This window comes from Protopterus annectens, chromosome 1.part1 (assembly GCF_019279795.1).
Source record: "Protopterus annectens isolate FY-2018-M chromosome 1.part1, PAN1.0, whole genome shotgun sequence".
NCBI lineage: Eukaryota > Metazoa > Chordata > Ceratodontiformes > Protopteridae > Protopterus > Protopterus annectens.
This window is the reverse complement of record NC_056726.1, coordinates 815,757,747-815,775,052: the sequence shown is the minus strand read 5'-3', so window position 1 is coordinate 815,775,052 and position 17,306 is coordinate 815,757,747. Positions and strand designations below refer to the sequence as shown.

Here is a 17,306-nt window from a genome sequence, read left to right as displayed (position 1 = left end):
GATCTTCAGCAGGACTTTTTGAACAAGGGGAAGGGGTGAATGCAAAGAGAAACAACCCCTTCCATGAAATTGAAAAGGGATATGTTGCCATAGTCTGTGGTTCCGGTAGACTGGTGCAGGAGGAGGGAAGTTGCCTGTTGATGGAGGAGGCAAACGGGTCTATTTGAGGTGTACCCTCACCGGTGGACCAGGTCCAGGAAGACATCCCTGTGTAGCATCCATTCGTGTGGCTTTGTCATAGTTCTGCTGAGGGAGTCTACCTGAGAATTCTGTTGGTGCAGTATGTATACCACCTGTAAGGTCACTCCCTGGGAGGTGGCCAGTTCACACACCAGGACAGCTAGTCTGCAAAGCAAATAAGATTTGGTCCCCCCTTGCTTGTTGAGATACCACATGATTGTGGTATTGTCTGTAAAGATTTTTAGGTGTCCTGGTGAAGTTTGGTTTGGAAGGCCCACAGGGACAGTAACACTGCCCTCATTTCCCGGATATTGATGTGTTCTTTCCTGTGTGGTAGTGGCCACATTCCCTGCACATTCAAGTGCCCCAGAGTTGCGCCCTAGCCTAATTCTGAGGCATCTGTACACATGAACTGTTTCAGTTGAGATGACTAGAGAGGAAGACCCGGGTTGAGGTTCACCTGATTCAACCACCTCCTGTTTGAGACAGGGAAGGAGGGGTACCCTGTACTCGAGGGGGTGGGAGTGCTGCATCCACACTGACCTTAGGTACCACTGCAATTAACTTATGTGGAGTTTTGCTAAAGGTAGCATGGGTATGGTGAAGGCCATGTAGCCCAGGATCCTGAGGTACTGCCTTGGGGTAATTTCTGTGGTGTAAAGGACCAAAAGTAAGTAATATGTCAAGCTTTCCACCTTTTGGGGCAGACGGTAAGCTTTCATGATGTCGGTATGGCTCCTGCATCCCAAGACAACCATGTCTTGTGTAGGTTCCAGTTGGGATTTTGAGAAATTGATATGAAATCCCAGGGACTGTAGGAGTGAGATGGCAACTTGTAAGTGTTGGAATCCTTTTGTCCTGCAGAAGGCAATAACTGGTGCCAGACATTTGAAGACTCTGGGTGCAGTGGAAAGCCCAAAGAGCAAGGTAGAGAACTGAAAGTGAGAAGAGCCCACAGAGAACCTCAGGTATTTCCTGAAACTGGACCTTATAGGGATGTGAAGGTAGGTATCCTTGATGTCCAAGGTGGCCATGAACCCTTGAGGGAAGAGGAGTGGAAAGGGTGTTGGCAAGGTAAGCATCCTTAAGGTTGGTACCTGAAGGAAGAGATTGAGAAGTGAGAGGTCCAGAACTGTCCTCCAGGGACCGTCTTTTCTTGGAACCAGGAAAATCCTGGAGTAGAAGCCGCTTCCTATTGCAGACAGTGGGACTGTTTGAATGGTGCCTTGAGTCATAAGGTTGTTTAGCACTGGTTATAAGAGGGGAATTGATTTTTTAGGGGTTGTGGGATTCCTTTTCTCTTTGATGGAATGAACCAGGTCATGAAGTACCCATTTTGTATTATAGAGAGGACCCACTTGTCTGAAGTGATGAGTCTTCCACACCTGGAGACAGTGAGACAGACGTAATGAGAGGGGAGATAGAGGAAGGAGGTGGAGGATCCAAGGTTGGCAGGTAGTCACACTACCTGCCTTGTCTTGAAAGGGTATCCTTTGGCTGGTAGATGGGGTGGTTTCTGTAGGAGTGGGCTGCCTCCTAGAGGTTTTCCTAGGCCTAGAAGAGGTAGCAGGCCGAGAGTGTTTTCTGATAAATTGAGTTTTGGCTGGACATTTCCTCTGAAATTTTAGAACAGGGGAAACCAGCAGATGTTTTAAATCTTGCATCTCTTTCCCCTTTTGTTGTAGAGACTTGAATAGGTCTGCCACTTTTACTCCAAAAGGGCTGTATTGTCCAAAGGAGCATCCACCAGCATAGCGCTAAAATAATTTGGTAGGGGTTGGAGATGTTGCCAGAAATATCTTCTTAAGGCGACAGTTGATGCTGCTGACCTGGTGGAGGCCTCAGCAGCATCATAACTGTACTTGATAGAGTGCCTGGTAATTTGAGAAGTAAGGGCAACTAGGGAGCACAGTTGAGCTTTGGCTGCCGAGTCTGGGGAGTCAGACATTTCTTTGGAAATCTTCTCCAAAAGGGATAAGGCATATTTAGCCATGTGTGTCTGATAATTAGTTGCTATGAAAGCCAGAGTAGCAGAAGTATATATTTTCTTACCCAAGTGCTCCATGGTTTTGCTGTCCTTGTCAGCAGGGAGGAGGATGGTAGAATGCAGTAGTTTCAAAGCCTTGTCACTAGAAATGGAAATTGTGACAGGGTCTGCAACAGGACACTATTAGGAATTTTGCAGTCTCAGGGACTTTATAAAACCTATCAGGTCTGCGTGGGGCAGGGGGCTGACAGTCCGGGTTCAAGGATGCTGCTGAAAAGACATCCAGAAAGGCAGGTAAAATGGGAGGAACAGCAGTAGGGGTTGGGGAATCCATCTGGATGAGGTCATATCTTTTTTTGTACCTCTGTCATTTCTGATGATTCCCACTTAAAATGTTCATTTTAGCTACAGTTTTCCTAAAGGTTAGATCCTCAGTTGAGGAGTCAGGATCAACAGATTCTTCCTCTGGGAACCATATCCCAGGGGAGAAGGCAGCTGGGAGGCATATAAGAGGGATTCTTCAGAAGAAGAATCAGAGAATTCTTCTTCCATCTCAGAAGGATCTGAGGTCTGAGGCCTGTGACTTAGGATTGGAGGAGGAATTGTGAAAGTCCCAGATGTGGTAGGCCATAAGCCCACGACGGCATTCAACAGGCTTCGACTTAAAGCCTGCCAATTTGGAGCACTTTCTGTAGCAGGACACACATGCTTCCTCTTTTCCTTCTTTTTAAGTGACAGCCTAGTGGGTGTCTGAACAGAGGAAGGCCTAGTCAAAAAAACTTTCAAAAACTACTAAAAAGGCCTAGTGTCAGACGACTGCAAAGTAAAGGAGGGATCCGACGATCCTACCAAAAAAGCAGGTTCCCCCTCGAAATCGGAAACCGTTGGTAAAGCATCTGTAGACGTGGCCTCTGCACAGGATTGTGTAGCTTCTGTAAAGGTACCCGCTGTATCCGAGGCGGCGGAACCTGAGCCTTCAACTAGGGCAACATCAGCCAAAGGCTGAGGGTCAGATGGAGGAGGTGCAGCAAAAATAGTAGGCCTAACGGTCTTGGCCTTTTTTGGTGGTTCGGTAGGTAAATCGGCAGAGCCCTCCATACCTAATGTTAGCAGTTTCAGACGTTGGTTTTCTAAATACAAGTTAAACGTGTAGAGTCAGCTACGGAGAGTTTTGGGCACAAACGCCTGGTCAATGGGACAGGCCTTGTAGTCGTGTGACCTACCTAAACAAAACAAGCACTGATCGTGGGCATCCTTGTGGGGTATCTGATGGCCACACTTAACACTTGCCCTTCCTGGATATGAACAAGCATTAGAAAACAGTGACTGAAAAGAAGGTTGGCCAATGGGGCACTTATCCGATTTCTCTAGAATCAAATGGCCGGGAAGGCAGGAACACCTGACGTTCGACTGGCAGCTGAGAAGTTCTGAAGACTGGTGCATGCAGACGTTGCTTTTATGGCCCACACTCTACTAGCCACATCAGACGACCCACACACCATACAGTGACTGAAATCTTTTGTATACTGGCCAGATGTTTGAGTAACAAGAGGAGAAAACCCATATGTACAGAATACTGCAACATGTGAATAGACGGATATGCCGCTATTCCTCTCTAGTCAGCTGAATAAAGCAGGGTCAACCAGTAACATTCTCTCCTGACCAAAACGATGGTTTCTTTCATGTTGTTATACCAGTCCAGCAATACATCTGCCAGGCTATAAACACACTTCTCAACTTTCCCAAACATTAAACATGTCTTGCTTTAAGAGTGTGACAAATCAGCATCACAACAGTTCCATGCCTTGCAAACACACATGATGACCATGGAACGAACTTTCCATTGTCACCATGATGCAGATGCTGGTGAATGCTTCGCAAGTTGTTTGGCAAAGGTTTTATTTTATTTATTTTTGTTAAATAAAATACATTCTTTCCAGCTCTATATCACATTTCGTTTTGCAGACTGAAATGCTATGCCCTCAGCCAGGAGTACATCATGTTCCATATGGAGTTAGAGGGCTATACCTAATCAGTTTAATAGGAAGGCTCTACTGAAGAATAGTAGTGTCCACAAATTTATCGAAGTGCTTTTCACTCAAGTACCATACAGAACTTCATCATTATAATGATGTTTTTATTCTGATGAAGTTTTGTATGGTACTTGAACGAAAAGCGCTACTATTCTTCAGTGGAGCCTTCCTGTTATTCGTTTGTGAGTTTGAAGTGAGAGTTTTACATCTAATCAGTTTAATGCCATTACCTTTAAAAATTACTTCTCATACCCATACCCTTCTGTGTATGCAATATCAAGTGGATATCAAAAATATTTTTATTAAACACCTTTAGTAAATTATCACTTTAAGACAGGCACACATACATTAATAAAACCTTAACCTTTTTTCCAATTTACTCATTACACATTTTCTTTACAACTTTCAGTTCAACATTACACAAATCATTCAGTTCTTGCCTTCCCCTTAAACCTCACTCATCCTGAACATTATTTTGCATATATTGATCCCACAAAATCCATTTATTTCTATAGAATTTGCTCCTTCTGTATTCTAAAAATCTCTTATAGTTATTTCACCTCTTAAATGATTTAATGCTTCAAATACAGCTAGTTTAGATTTTGATTTCTATTGTCAAGTAACTGCCTTTTTGACAGCAAACAATTAAACTTACTATGTCTAGGCAATTCAGATCCAGTGTCCCAGCTCAAAAGAATAAACTCCTTAGTTTCAGCCATTTGTCCACTAATATTTCTGACACAGTACTCTAAACAGAATTTCTGAAGTCTGCCTACTCATTACACCCCCAAAAACTGTTTATAGTTACCGCTTTCTCCCATCACACCTCCAACATTTGCAGTCTATCATAGGAAAAATAATCTTTGACGTCAGCTTGGAATAAAAAAAAAAAATACCTCTGCAAACCCCCCCCCCCCCCAAATCCTAAACCTTCTGGACTCTGCTGCATACTTGGCAGCCATACATATGTCCTCTCACTGTACACTTGTAAATTGCTTTTCCAGCCTCTCTTCACAATCTTTTCTAACCTCCTCTGATTCCAGAAGGTACAATAATATTTAAACCTTGGTATTAAGCTTCAAGCTGAAATTATTTATACATATTGAAAATTAAATATCATGCATTAGTTACATAAAAATATCCCACAAACATCAACATTAAATTGATAACAATAATAAATAATATAACCAGTCAAAATTGATAGTGCATTATACATCCTTTCTTGTGGAGATATAAATATACTATATATTAAAAAATACACATTTTTTATTTTCTGTTTTATCTATTGCATGTTAATAATTTTAACACTGGCTTTATAGATAACATTTCATTAATGCCAGGAAAGATATGAGCTCTGGTACGTATTTGCCAGAGCAATTCATTAATTTCCAAATGTATCTGCCAAGGACCACCTCTATTATCAAGAAATCTTTTTTGTAAAATTGCATAACTAAAGGTGTGACTTTCATTTATTATTGTTATCAATTTAATGTTGATGTTTGTGGGATATTTTTATGTAACTAATGCATGATATTTAATTTTCAATATGTATAAATAATTTCAGCTTGAAGCTTAATACCAAGGTTTAAATATTATTGTACCTTCTGAATGTGCGCATCATACCCAGCAACAAGATGCCCAACTGTTTCCATTTTTTGTCACAGAATCTGCATTTGTCTATCTCCCACATGTTCAATGGACCTGGTAAGCCAACACGCATGTTAGTCCACTAAATCGGGTTGCCGCTATCAGCCATTCATCTTTTGGTTTCAATTCACCTTTACTTAATCATTCCTGCGTCACAACTTGGCCAACATGAGGATGTTCTAGTAGATCTTTGTACCTGCGATTATATTTATGGTCTTTCCAACTTTCTTTCCTTCTTATATAATCCTTTTCCTTATATATTTTTTGTTTTTGGCATATTCAGTTGCTGCATGATTTTTGATTTCTGGTTTGATTTCCATTCCCACTTTACACCGAAGCACACATGCTAAACTACACAAGGATCTCACCTTAAGACTTCTTTTCCTCATTTTTTAAAGCTTTCACTATGTTTGGATATGGTGAAGTCAGCAGATATGCATGCAATACCATGACTGCAGATCTATACATATAATCAATTTTGAAAAGTCCCATACCCCCTTCAGAATGAGGAATATATACTCTTGATATACAATGGTTTTATACATCATTTGATATGCGTGAAGCATTTTTTTTGTTTTCCTTACCAATTGACCCAAAACATATTGGATGTACGGACAGCATTAATGGAATGGAATGAATGGCGCAGCAGTAGTGTTGTCGCCTCACAGCAAGAGGTTCTCCGGTTAGATTCTCGGCTGGAGTACCTTCTGGGTGGAGTCTGCATGTCCTCCTTGCATCCGTGTGGGTTTCCTTCAGGTGCTCCAGTTTCCTCCCACATTACAAAGACATGCATCTGGAGCGTTTCTCCTTGGGCCTCCACTGAAAATTGGCTTTGTTCCAAGTCAGACTTTCCCAGTTAACAAATGTCAAATAAATAAATAATAAATAAAAATGTGGGGCCAATCATGCCAAAACTAAGTTAGATCAGGAAGAGCAAACTGGTTTATAGCTTGGACTTTACTCAAGGCAGTTTTCAATATTAGTTTTCTTCTGCAGTATTCTTTACTGAGTTTTATACTCCTTTTTTCATATTTTACTGCATATCTTTCATCAATTCCCAAATATTTAAACAGTCCCTCTTGCTCATGTTCTTTTATTTCACACTCCTGTCCCAAACTGGTATTTCCTTTATTGGCAGCTTTACTGTTTTAAATGTTGTTTTTGCATGTTTATCAAGACCAAATGGCATTCTTACATTTTTTGAGAAAGCTTTAACCATTTGTAATTGTGCTTTCAACTGCTTACCTGATGGAACTATGCAGTTTTACATGCCTCACAAACAGTACATCTGATGTATTTAAATAAGGTTGGCTTCTGGCTGCCAAATTATAACCATAGCCTACGCTGTTAAGTAAACAATTTAATGGGCTGAGGGAAGGCAAAACAGCACTAGTGATAGAGAATCACCTGAATAGCTTCCCTTGTATTTTTATCCCTTGGATATTAATTTGCCCTTTATCACAGCTCAAAGTGGTTTGCCACTGCTTCCTGCTTACTGTAATGTAATCAATCAATGTAGTGCAATTCTTGTACATCTTTAAGCATTTTATCCATGGATGTGGAATGCTGTCAAATGCTTTTTAATAATCAATACCATACTTATGTTCTTTACCTTTTTACAATTCTCTGTTACAGCTTAAGAACAAATCATTCTTTGTTCCATACAACTTTCTTTTGTTACCCCCCCTTAATTGCATTACCATTACTGAATTTTTTTTTTAAATGACTAAACTCTGTCTACATCAATTCCATAGCTTTTATGTTGTCGGTAGACAAGTTACTGGTCTACAGTTTTTAGAATGGCTGGCAGGCACATTCTTAAGGAGTAGGATCCTTTTTCCAGTTAAGAAGTTTGGTGACTGTCTGGGATGTGCATACAAGTAAATCTCTTAGTAAAGATGTTAATGATTTTAGCCAGAAGTCAGGTATTGCATGTGGGCCTGGGATTTTCCAGTTAGTTGCTTTTCTTAATTTTGTCTCAGCTTCTCTGTACGTTTCTTCATACTACAGTAAACTCTCAGTTAACTGGCACCAATGGGGATCGGTAGATGCCGGATAACTGTAGTTTCTGATTGGTTGAGAGGTGCTATTAAAAATAGGCCTGACTAATACTGTGCCCTATACTATTTGTTTGGTTTGACTTGTTCTCAGGTTAGAGAGAGACGGAATTTATTCCTATCTTTTTTAAAAAACTCTAAGGTATGTTTCTACAAGGGGAAACCAGAAAGTACAACACATGAAAATTGTACTGTATTTCTTGGATATTTTTTGCAGGTTGCTTGAGTTCCGGTTAACAGAGTTTACTGTATTTCATATCCTCTACATTACTTTGCATGCTGGTTATTACTCTCCTTAAGATTCTGCATCCAAAATCTCACACTCTCCATTTTTCTTGCCACTCCCAAGTTTCATCAGCCCGTCCCACATTGAATTATAACCTTCTGCTTATGTTATGTGCATAAGCCTTAACTGTGTAACTATAAAGTATCTCTTCAAATCAGGTAATCCTAAACCACCTTGTTCTTTTGGGAGGATCCCACTTAATGCTTGGCCTCTTTCCCTCCCAGATAAATTGCTTCATTTCTTTATTAATTATTGCCCCTAACTTCTTCTCTGGTTGATAAAAATATGCCTGGCCTGCACAGAAAACTAAAGAGACTAGAGCATTTTCACTGCATGTAACTTATTATCCATATCCACAAACAAGATATTTCAGTTTCACAGTTTTTATACAATATAATGATTTCTCTTCCCACATATCCTTAGCTATCATAACAGAAGCGTCCATATACCTAAATATGTCATCTTACCATGTCTCCATAAATATGGGTATTGCTGAACCAAGTTATAAGTTGGTACATTTACAGCTATATTTATTTATCTTTTGTTAACCGTGTTAGTCCAACTGGGCTGTTGGCTCATTTTCAGTGGAGACCAGAGGAGAAAAGCTCCACACAAATATGTAAACAAAGACTACAAACATTTATGAATATAGAGCAGCAAACACAAATAATGGAAGATGACAACATTAAAAAAGATTCAACAATAACACTGTAGAAAATTACAAGAGGTAGAAAACTGGAGTAATAAAACATTCAGAGTTACAACAGGTCATCCAAAAAGAAAAAAATAATGAACTTCAAAACTGGTAAATAAGTATTTAGAATAGGGGAGAAATTGGAGGGGGGGGGGCCTAAAGTTTAGGAGAGTGTAGAGAGCAAATTAAGCAGCTATAGGAAGTACAGTTAGAGAGTCTAGGGTGTAGAGAAATGCAGTTATGGGGGGGTGGGATAGTAAAGGAGGAAGAGATAAATGAGATTAGGTTATATTGTAGCTCAGTAGCCCCAGGGCTGGTATATAAAAGTTACATTACAGTCAGGAGAGGAGGAAACAGGCTATAGCCTTTATCTTCATCATTACTGTCTCAAACTTTCCACAACACAGACGTTTTCTGGATTTAGCAAGATAAAATATTGTTTGCAAATAAAGCTAGCTTTTCTGGATTAGAATACCAATTATATCAGTGAATTTCTGAGTCTCATTTTCTTCTGAAAAAAAGTCAAGACCTACAAAACTCCAAAGATTTAAAAATGCCAAAAATTTACTGTGTAAAGCATTTGGGTTAATACCCTTCTCCAGTGCATATAGAACTATTCAACAACCTTCAAATTATAATGCATCCATGAAATCATATGACACAGCTCCTCCTATCAAAAGATTCCATCAATTATAGAAATAAAGACAGTTCCTAAAATATTCTTAAAACTTTTACACAAATACATAATATACAATTAAAAACTCATTTATATCTCATCTGTTTCCTTATTAAAATAGGTTTTACAGTAACAGCAGTATTTATCCCAGGATAAGAATCAGCCTGTAGGCATAAAATCCAGTTATATTCTCCAAGTTTTAACATGTTATTAATATCCCCTCTCCCCTGCAGTTTTTAAACACTAAATCAATAACTTGAAATCTAAAATCATGACTGGTATCAGTTTCAGAGACATGTTTAGCTAAAGCATTAGTTAAAACATTCCTATGCATGTCTGAACGATGTTCAATTATTCTTTCCTTTAGCTTACAACCACATTTCCCTACATAAAAAGCAAAGCATTTTATACATGTGGCAAGGTCATTTATTTATGGTTATACATGTGGCAAGATCATTTATTTATGGTATTACATGCTGCACAAGTAAAAATATATTCCTGCTTAGTTCATGGACGTGTGAAAGTATCACTGACTATGAACCTACAACAAGTAATAGCAGGGGACAGTTCCTTATTTTCTCCCCACAGTGCTATTATTCAGGATGTGTAACAGCATTCACATCTTTATAACATAACCTTTTCCTTACACATTTACTGTTCCTATAAGCACAACTTGGTTCATCGCCAATAAGCTGTTTCAACTCAGGCATAGCTTCTAAAATTTTCCAATTTTTAGAAATTATCCTTTTAACCTAATTCATCTTTCTATTAGTAGTAATGTATCTTAAACAACTATTATTTCTTCCAGAATTATTTGTAGTAGTAGAACTCAACACGGTATCAAAGAATGGTTTAGCAAAATCATTCCTATTTTCTAATACTTCTTTCATTGTTTGATGATAAAACTTCATTATATCTTTCCTTGAAGTCTTTCTTCCATTTGTACTACACATTTCACCTAATATGTATTGAGTCTACTAACTCTTGTAAGTTTCCTTTCACTATGCCTTTGAAGACATGTGGCGCATGCATGCTTTGCCTGTGTGTGTAACAGTTAGCTTGTACTTTTACCCTATATATATATATATATATATATATATATATATATATATATATATATACATATATACACACAGAAGTGTGAATGCCATTCAATGTGTTCTCTGTTTTAACATCTAAAAAATCAATTTGCCTGATTAAATAATGATACTTAAACTTCAAAAACAGTATTCTCAAGATACTTAATAAACGAATAACGTTCAGATGAATCATCTTTCCACAATAGAAAGATGTCATCCACAAAACGTTTAAAGAACAATACCTTTGAACTAAATTCTGAATCAGAATTAAAAATATATTCATTCTCCCATTGATTCAGAACAATTATTAGCATGGGTATTGGCAATAACTATATACATAGCAATACCCTCAGTTTGTAAATATTGTGGCTCAAAAATAAAAACATTTGTAAGAACCAATTCAAGCAACTGACAAATAGTGCTAATTTCCCTACTATGCATCACAGTGTACATGCATAAAAAATTACGTACAGCATCAAGACCATAAGTTAGGAATAATTGTAAAAAGTGAGTTAATATCTAAAGTAAGTAAACCAGTCTTTCAATTTAACTAAAAAAATCACCAGCGTCACGTACAAAACTTTTAATTCTACATAAACATTCTCACAAGACAGATTGTAAATAAAAAGAAATAGGTTCTGTCCCAAATGCTCTAAATATAAAGCAAATAAAGGGGACAGAGAAGAACCCTGGCTGCTTCCTCTGTTCAAACACAACAAACTCTCACACTTTAATTCTTGTCTTGGTCCTTCTTGCATCCTCCTAATCAAAACCCACTAACAGCAGCAGTGCTTTTTTGCACTGTGTCCCTCTGGATCAGCACTGTTTTAGTAACGTTGTCGAATGTTTGTCTCCCCTTACAAAACCATACTGTTCCATATCTACTAATGTTAGCTACACCTTCGCCATTCTATTTTAGCAAGCATAGACACATTTATAACAATGGTTTAAGATAGAAATGGGTCCATATGAGGGTAGGTGTGATGGATCTTTACCCTCTCTGGGTAAACAGCCACCACAGCTGTCTTCCAAGATGATTGGTTGCACTTCCACTACTTTTAAAATACTATTAAACAAAATTTATATCTCATCTGTTTCCTTAAACAAAATCTTCTAGATATTTGTCACTATACCATCTGTTCCTGAGGACTTCCTTTCAGATTTATTATGCATCACTAGTTTTAGGTCATTTCCTACTATCTTGAGAATTAGGTGTTGGACCTCACTGTCCTCTAATCTTGGCACAATTAAGTCTCCCATAACTATTTCCATTTGTGCACTCTCTTGGCTTCCACAACCCTCTGCTCTCCGATTATTTTTCTTGTCACTGGCTCTCAAGTTAGGCAATAAGAAATATGACTGTAGACAAAGTTGTTGTGCTAACATTCAAAAATAGTTTAACAATAATTTTTCTAAACTGATGCAAATTATCCAAATACTCCCTTTATTTTCTCTTTAGCTCCTCTTTTTGCTCAAGATTTCCCTTATTCTGCAATACCTGAACCTTTGTCGGCTACTCTAAACAAATCTTATTACTTAAGCATCTCTTTCTCTCCTTTTTCACTTTATCCCATTCACTAGCTATCCCTTCGGAAGAAATTTCTATCTTTCCTAATAACTTCTGAATAATTTCCACTACCCAGTCCTTAAATTTCATTCTTTTAATAGGTAGGTGGGAAAGCACCAGTGTCTAATTTTTTACATCATTACCCTGCATTTTCACCTAAGTTTCATTATTGGTGAATGATCTGAAATAGTTACTGGATGTGTGTTGAAGCTTTCAATTAAATGCACGTTTCTGTGAAATACAATTTCTATCCAATGTAACCAAGTTACTGTAACATGGGGAATTATACGTAAATTCTCTCAGAGTTCCTCCTATTGAATTCACGTCTTCTGTACAGATAATTTCATACATTTCTTCAGCAATCTACCCTTTTGTTATACTTTCCCTTCTCTATCCACTTGATACATCCTCAATAGTGCAAATCAAGTTCCAGTCCTCGCCTAGTAATATACCCTGCTGAAAGCAGATTGTTTTCCCCAAAATTTCCTTGCACTTTATATCACGTCTTTGAAGGTATAAAAAGATCAACTGAAATAACCACTAAGGAAACACTATGAAAATGCTTTACCAAAGGAGTGCTCTTTGCTACAGAATGTTCAAAGTACAAGAACCTGAAGCTGACAATTATCCCAGCAAAGATCTTATAATTCAAACCCATTTCAGTGAATGACCATCAACATCCATTTTTACCTTCGTGTTTTCTACACAATGACTTACCGATTCAGCAAGCAGCATTTTACTGGCTTCACCCACAGTCCGGATAGCTGCATCAAATTCTCTTTGCCCAGGTAGACAGCTCACACATCTGTTCAAAGCTTGAGAAACAGCCTTGGCAACCTGCAAAAATCAAAGTTAGCAGAAACTGGATAGAGTGAAACAGTTTATTGCCTTTTGTCCACAGTACATTTGGCCTCAGTTAAATCACTATAATCAGACATTACTAGGAAAGGAATATGGGTGGTGGTGGTGAAAAGCATCAGAAACTAAACTGCACTACTTGCCATACACCTACCAAACAATACAGCATTAATACATCCTTACATCCCCTCTCTATAGCCGCTACTGGTGTCTCCCTACTATAATCCTGAACTTCCTTGCTGCTTCTAAATAAAAAAATTCCCTCTAGAAATAATTTTCATTCATGCAACATTCACTAAATCCCTCATGGTATTGCCCTTCAGACATGTCGTCCACCATAAGTTCTGCCTTTTATTCTAGTACCTCCTTTTTTTTTTTAATTGAAATAAAGTACTGCACTGCTGTTAGGTCTGGCAAATTCAGCAGTGAACATTTCTACCATGCCATTTCCCTTCTTCAATAAAATGGCAGAAAGAAATGCTGCTTTACAGCTATCTCATGGAAGGCTTCAAATGTAGACCCCACTTTCTCTGTATAGACCCAAGCCATACCATTTCCTTAGTAGAAGTGCATCTCTAGAACTGCATGCAATGCTTCAAATGAAGTATAACCATCCATAACAGTATTTTAAAGTCACTAAAATGAGTCTAATCTACGGGTGAAATTTAATTTCTGCTGCTAATAACCTCTGTGTATAGTCATCCTTTTAAACTGGTGCTTTACTTGACTGACTCTAACCTATCATGATTACACTTTCAAACTTATCAGAAGGAATTGACCTCTAAAGGATATCTTCTCTAATATTGTTTAATGACTGCATTTTGCCTGATGGTTTAAGTAAAATTCTGACAAAAAAACCCATACACAAATCAAATACACACTTCCATTCTTGTACAAACAGGCTTACACCAACCACTTCTGTCTTCATGGCACCCCTCTTTTGTCTTAACTTTTCCCTTCTTTAAACTGCTACTTGCCACATGCACATAGCCTATATCACTTTCAGTTTAACCTCATTTGTAACTTCAGCTATAATAGTTGCTTAACCCAGTTTTTCCTTATGCCCTACTGCTTGCCACCCTTATTATAGTGGATTTCTCACAGTTGATGTACATTCGCATTCCATCCCAACAAACATGAAAGCTGATGCTATTTTAGCTAACCTCTACTTATGTGACCATTTATGCCAATCTATTTGCAGTGGATATACTTGTCTGACTTATTTGCTTTGAGAATATTGCTGCAACTGCTGATGCACTTCATATCACCTCCTCAACTTATTGCACTGCCATACTATTCACGATGAGTGTATTTTATTTTCAGCTTTTAGGAGTGTTGTACCAGCTAATATTAATATAAGTTTACTCTATACTGAATCTGTAATCACCATAACTTTCTAGGGTGGCGAAAGCCAGGGATCTTTTTTAGCTAGGCTTATACAGGCCCAGGGGCAGATGGGGTAGTACCTACCTATGAACCATGCTTCAAATATTGTTAGCATTCAAAAATGTGCCTACTATAATCTCTCAAGTTTTGTATCTCGCTAAATGTTTTTGGAGCTATTTTCCTGGGCCTCTGCTGAAAAGGGTTCTTGCATGACCCAGTCAAATCTTCCCGGTAATGAAATGCCAATGAGTGAATGAATAACATGGTTAGCAGAGACACCATAAACTATCTACACTTATGGGTAAAGGTTATATTTCTTCTGTAGCAACAGAAAAAAACAAACTGGCCAGGGAAAATGTTCTTGACATAAAAAAAAAGGTTATACCACCACAAAATTAAAGTACTGCTGTAATTGCGACCAAGGATTGTTGCCATAACAGGAGTTCTAAATTCTATCAGAGTTTCAGAGGTCATACCCTAGAATTAGATAAACAGTAATCACTACGGATTTAACACTTCCAAAACAGTGGCCTTGGTCAATCCCATAATTCTTAGGTAATTTAATTTTCTAATTCTGAATCCCACCATTGATCCATGGTGGAAAGAAGGATGTGTAAGCTTGGGTATCTGAAGTACACCCCCAAAGTAATGATACCCACAGCAGCATACGTTATGGATAGCTTATGTTGACCGTAACCACCCAGTCAATTTAACAGCATGATCAGAACACAGGGCTGCAGGTCCAGTACCTCTAAAAAGGGAGCAGCAAGAAGTCAGTGGGATGATCCAGGAGTGGTAAACCATTTCATCATCCAGGTCAATTGCCACTACCACTGCCATTCACGCATGAACATCCTTAGGGCTGAGATGACACAAAGGGCTGACATACCTGAAACTGGCAATGTCTGGCTCCTACAAAGAAAAGGCAAAGACCTTCTGGACTACTTCGTGATTTGTGTGTGTACATAGGTGCCTTCAAGGTCCAAAAAGCATATCCAGTCATGTTCCAGACAAAGAAACCTGTTTCAGAGACCAATCTGAAATTTTCGTCAGGTAAAAATCTGTTTAGGTCACAGAGATCCAGAATGAACCCAAGATCCATTACTTTTCTTGTGTCGTCAGAAAGTATCTTTTGTAGCAACTCGACGCTCTCTAGTCTGGTGGGACCTTCTGGATGTTTTTTTTCTCAGGGAGATCAACCTTCTGACCTGCTTGTTTTCTCAAAAGGGGTGAGACACCTGGCAGGGACTCTGGTACCAGGGCTAGTTTCAAAAATGGTATTTTGCAAACTCTAGATATGTCTCCAACCACATCTCCACCCAAAGTGATTTTGAACCACTGTAGGGAGTAAAGATGGTGCTGCACTCCACCTGCATCCAGACAGAAATAGCTGGTGAATGCTTCAGGAGTGTTACTGCTTACCCATTTGGCTGTTCATGGCTTACCAAAATGTAGCACCCACCTCTGCCTCTGGGATGCCTAGTTTTATGAAGTGGCACTGGTTTCTGGCCACTTCCTGCACTCCCATGAGAATAACCCTGCTGTGGTTTCCTACCAGATCTACAACTAGTTCTGACTTATCTGCTTCTTGCTGAAATGCTTGAACTTAAATCCAACAGTAAGTGTTTCTACTCAGCTTCTCCATTTCTTTAAAGCATCTGCCAACCTCTTCATTCAACAGAGGTTGTCATGTGAAAAGGGGTGTCTGAGGGATGCTATAGATGATCTACAAAACTACTAAGCAGGAGCCACACATGCTGGCACAAAGCAATGCCTGCAGGCACAGTTGTAGTCATACCCACAGCCACGTTATATATGATGTGAATAATGTGGTTTGAGAGATGGGACAGTACTATTGCCTGTGGACTCTGCTCTTTCTGCTGCCCATCCATCAAGGCCTAACTAGCACCAATACTATAGTCTCTGCCAGGTACCTTACCTCATTAGAGAAAGCAGGCAGGTCAGGGGGTTGATAACCCCCTCAAGAAAACAGTCACCCAAGAGGCCTAACCAGACTAGAGAGTTTAGAGTTGCTACTAAAGATGCTTTCTGGCAACACAGGAAAAGTAAAGGATCTTGGGTTCATTCTGGATCTCAGTGACCTATAACACAGACAGCTGATCAATTACCTAAATATATGGTACTTACAAAATATAAATGAGATAATTTAGTGACCTCAAGGAAAGGGGTGACTATCTGAACATACACTTTCTAAGCCTGTGCATCACTCTTGACTCCTCCTTGGGGTGCAGTGCTTGAGGGATTGTGACAGGAAGGAGTCCTCTTAAAGACTGCTTCTAAAACATTGAAGACTAGCTTTGGGTCTCTGACCAGACAGACTGATTTCTAGACATACAAAATGTCACTTCTTTGACACAAGCTACAGTGTCAGGGTTATCCTACATCACCTTGGTGACACCTTTAAAAATGCCCACCAAAGCTGGGACCACCCAGGAAGTCTGCAGCATAAATATCCATATGCCTCTTGATAACTTCACTAGGCAGGGGATGGATGGGCTATGTAGACCAACCCAATCCACTTGCATTAAATGGATAAGTTCTTCAAACTTAGGGTCAGTGGAATGATCCAGGAGAGGTAAACCATTTCATCATCCAGGTCAATTGCCACAGACTTTTTTTTTTTTTTGGGGGGGGGGGGTAATATGTTTAAACTTCTGCTGGGCGTTTCAGGGAAGGGCTCTCCTAAGACCTAGATAATGAAGAGGGTTTTCAGGTGGTCTCTGTCAACAGACAAGGCTACAAGAGGCACTTAAGGTATGCCTGTGGTGTGGGATGGACTTCCACAGCATATCCACCAGACAAATACAGGAAATGCTGAGCCTGTTACAATGTCTG

At 39.0% G+C, this 17,306-nt stretch overlaps 1 protein-coding gene across 1 annotated transcript in view; it reads right to left on the bottom strand.

The window, feature by feature from the left end:
• Window positions 1-17,306, bottom strand: part of TLN1 (talin 1) — a 3,443,760-nt gene that overhangs the window by 1,268,167 nt on the left and 2,158,287 nt on the right. The window contains exon 32 of the mRNA XM_044078439.1: window positions 12,924-13,043. Coding sequence (XP_043934374.1) covers window positions 12,924-13,043 — 120 coding nt within the window. The remainder of the gene's footprint in view (window positions 1-12,923; window positions 13,044-17,306) is intronic.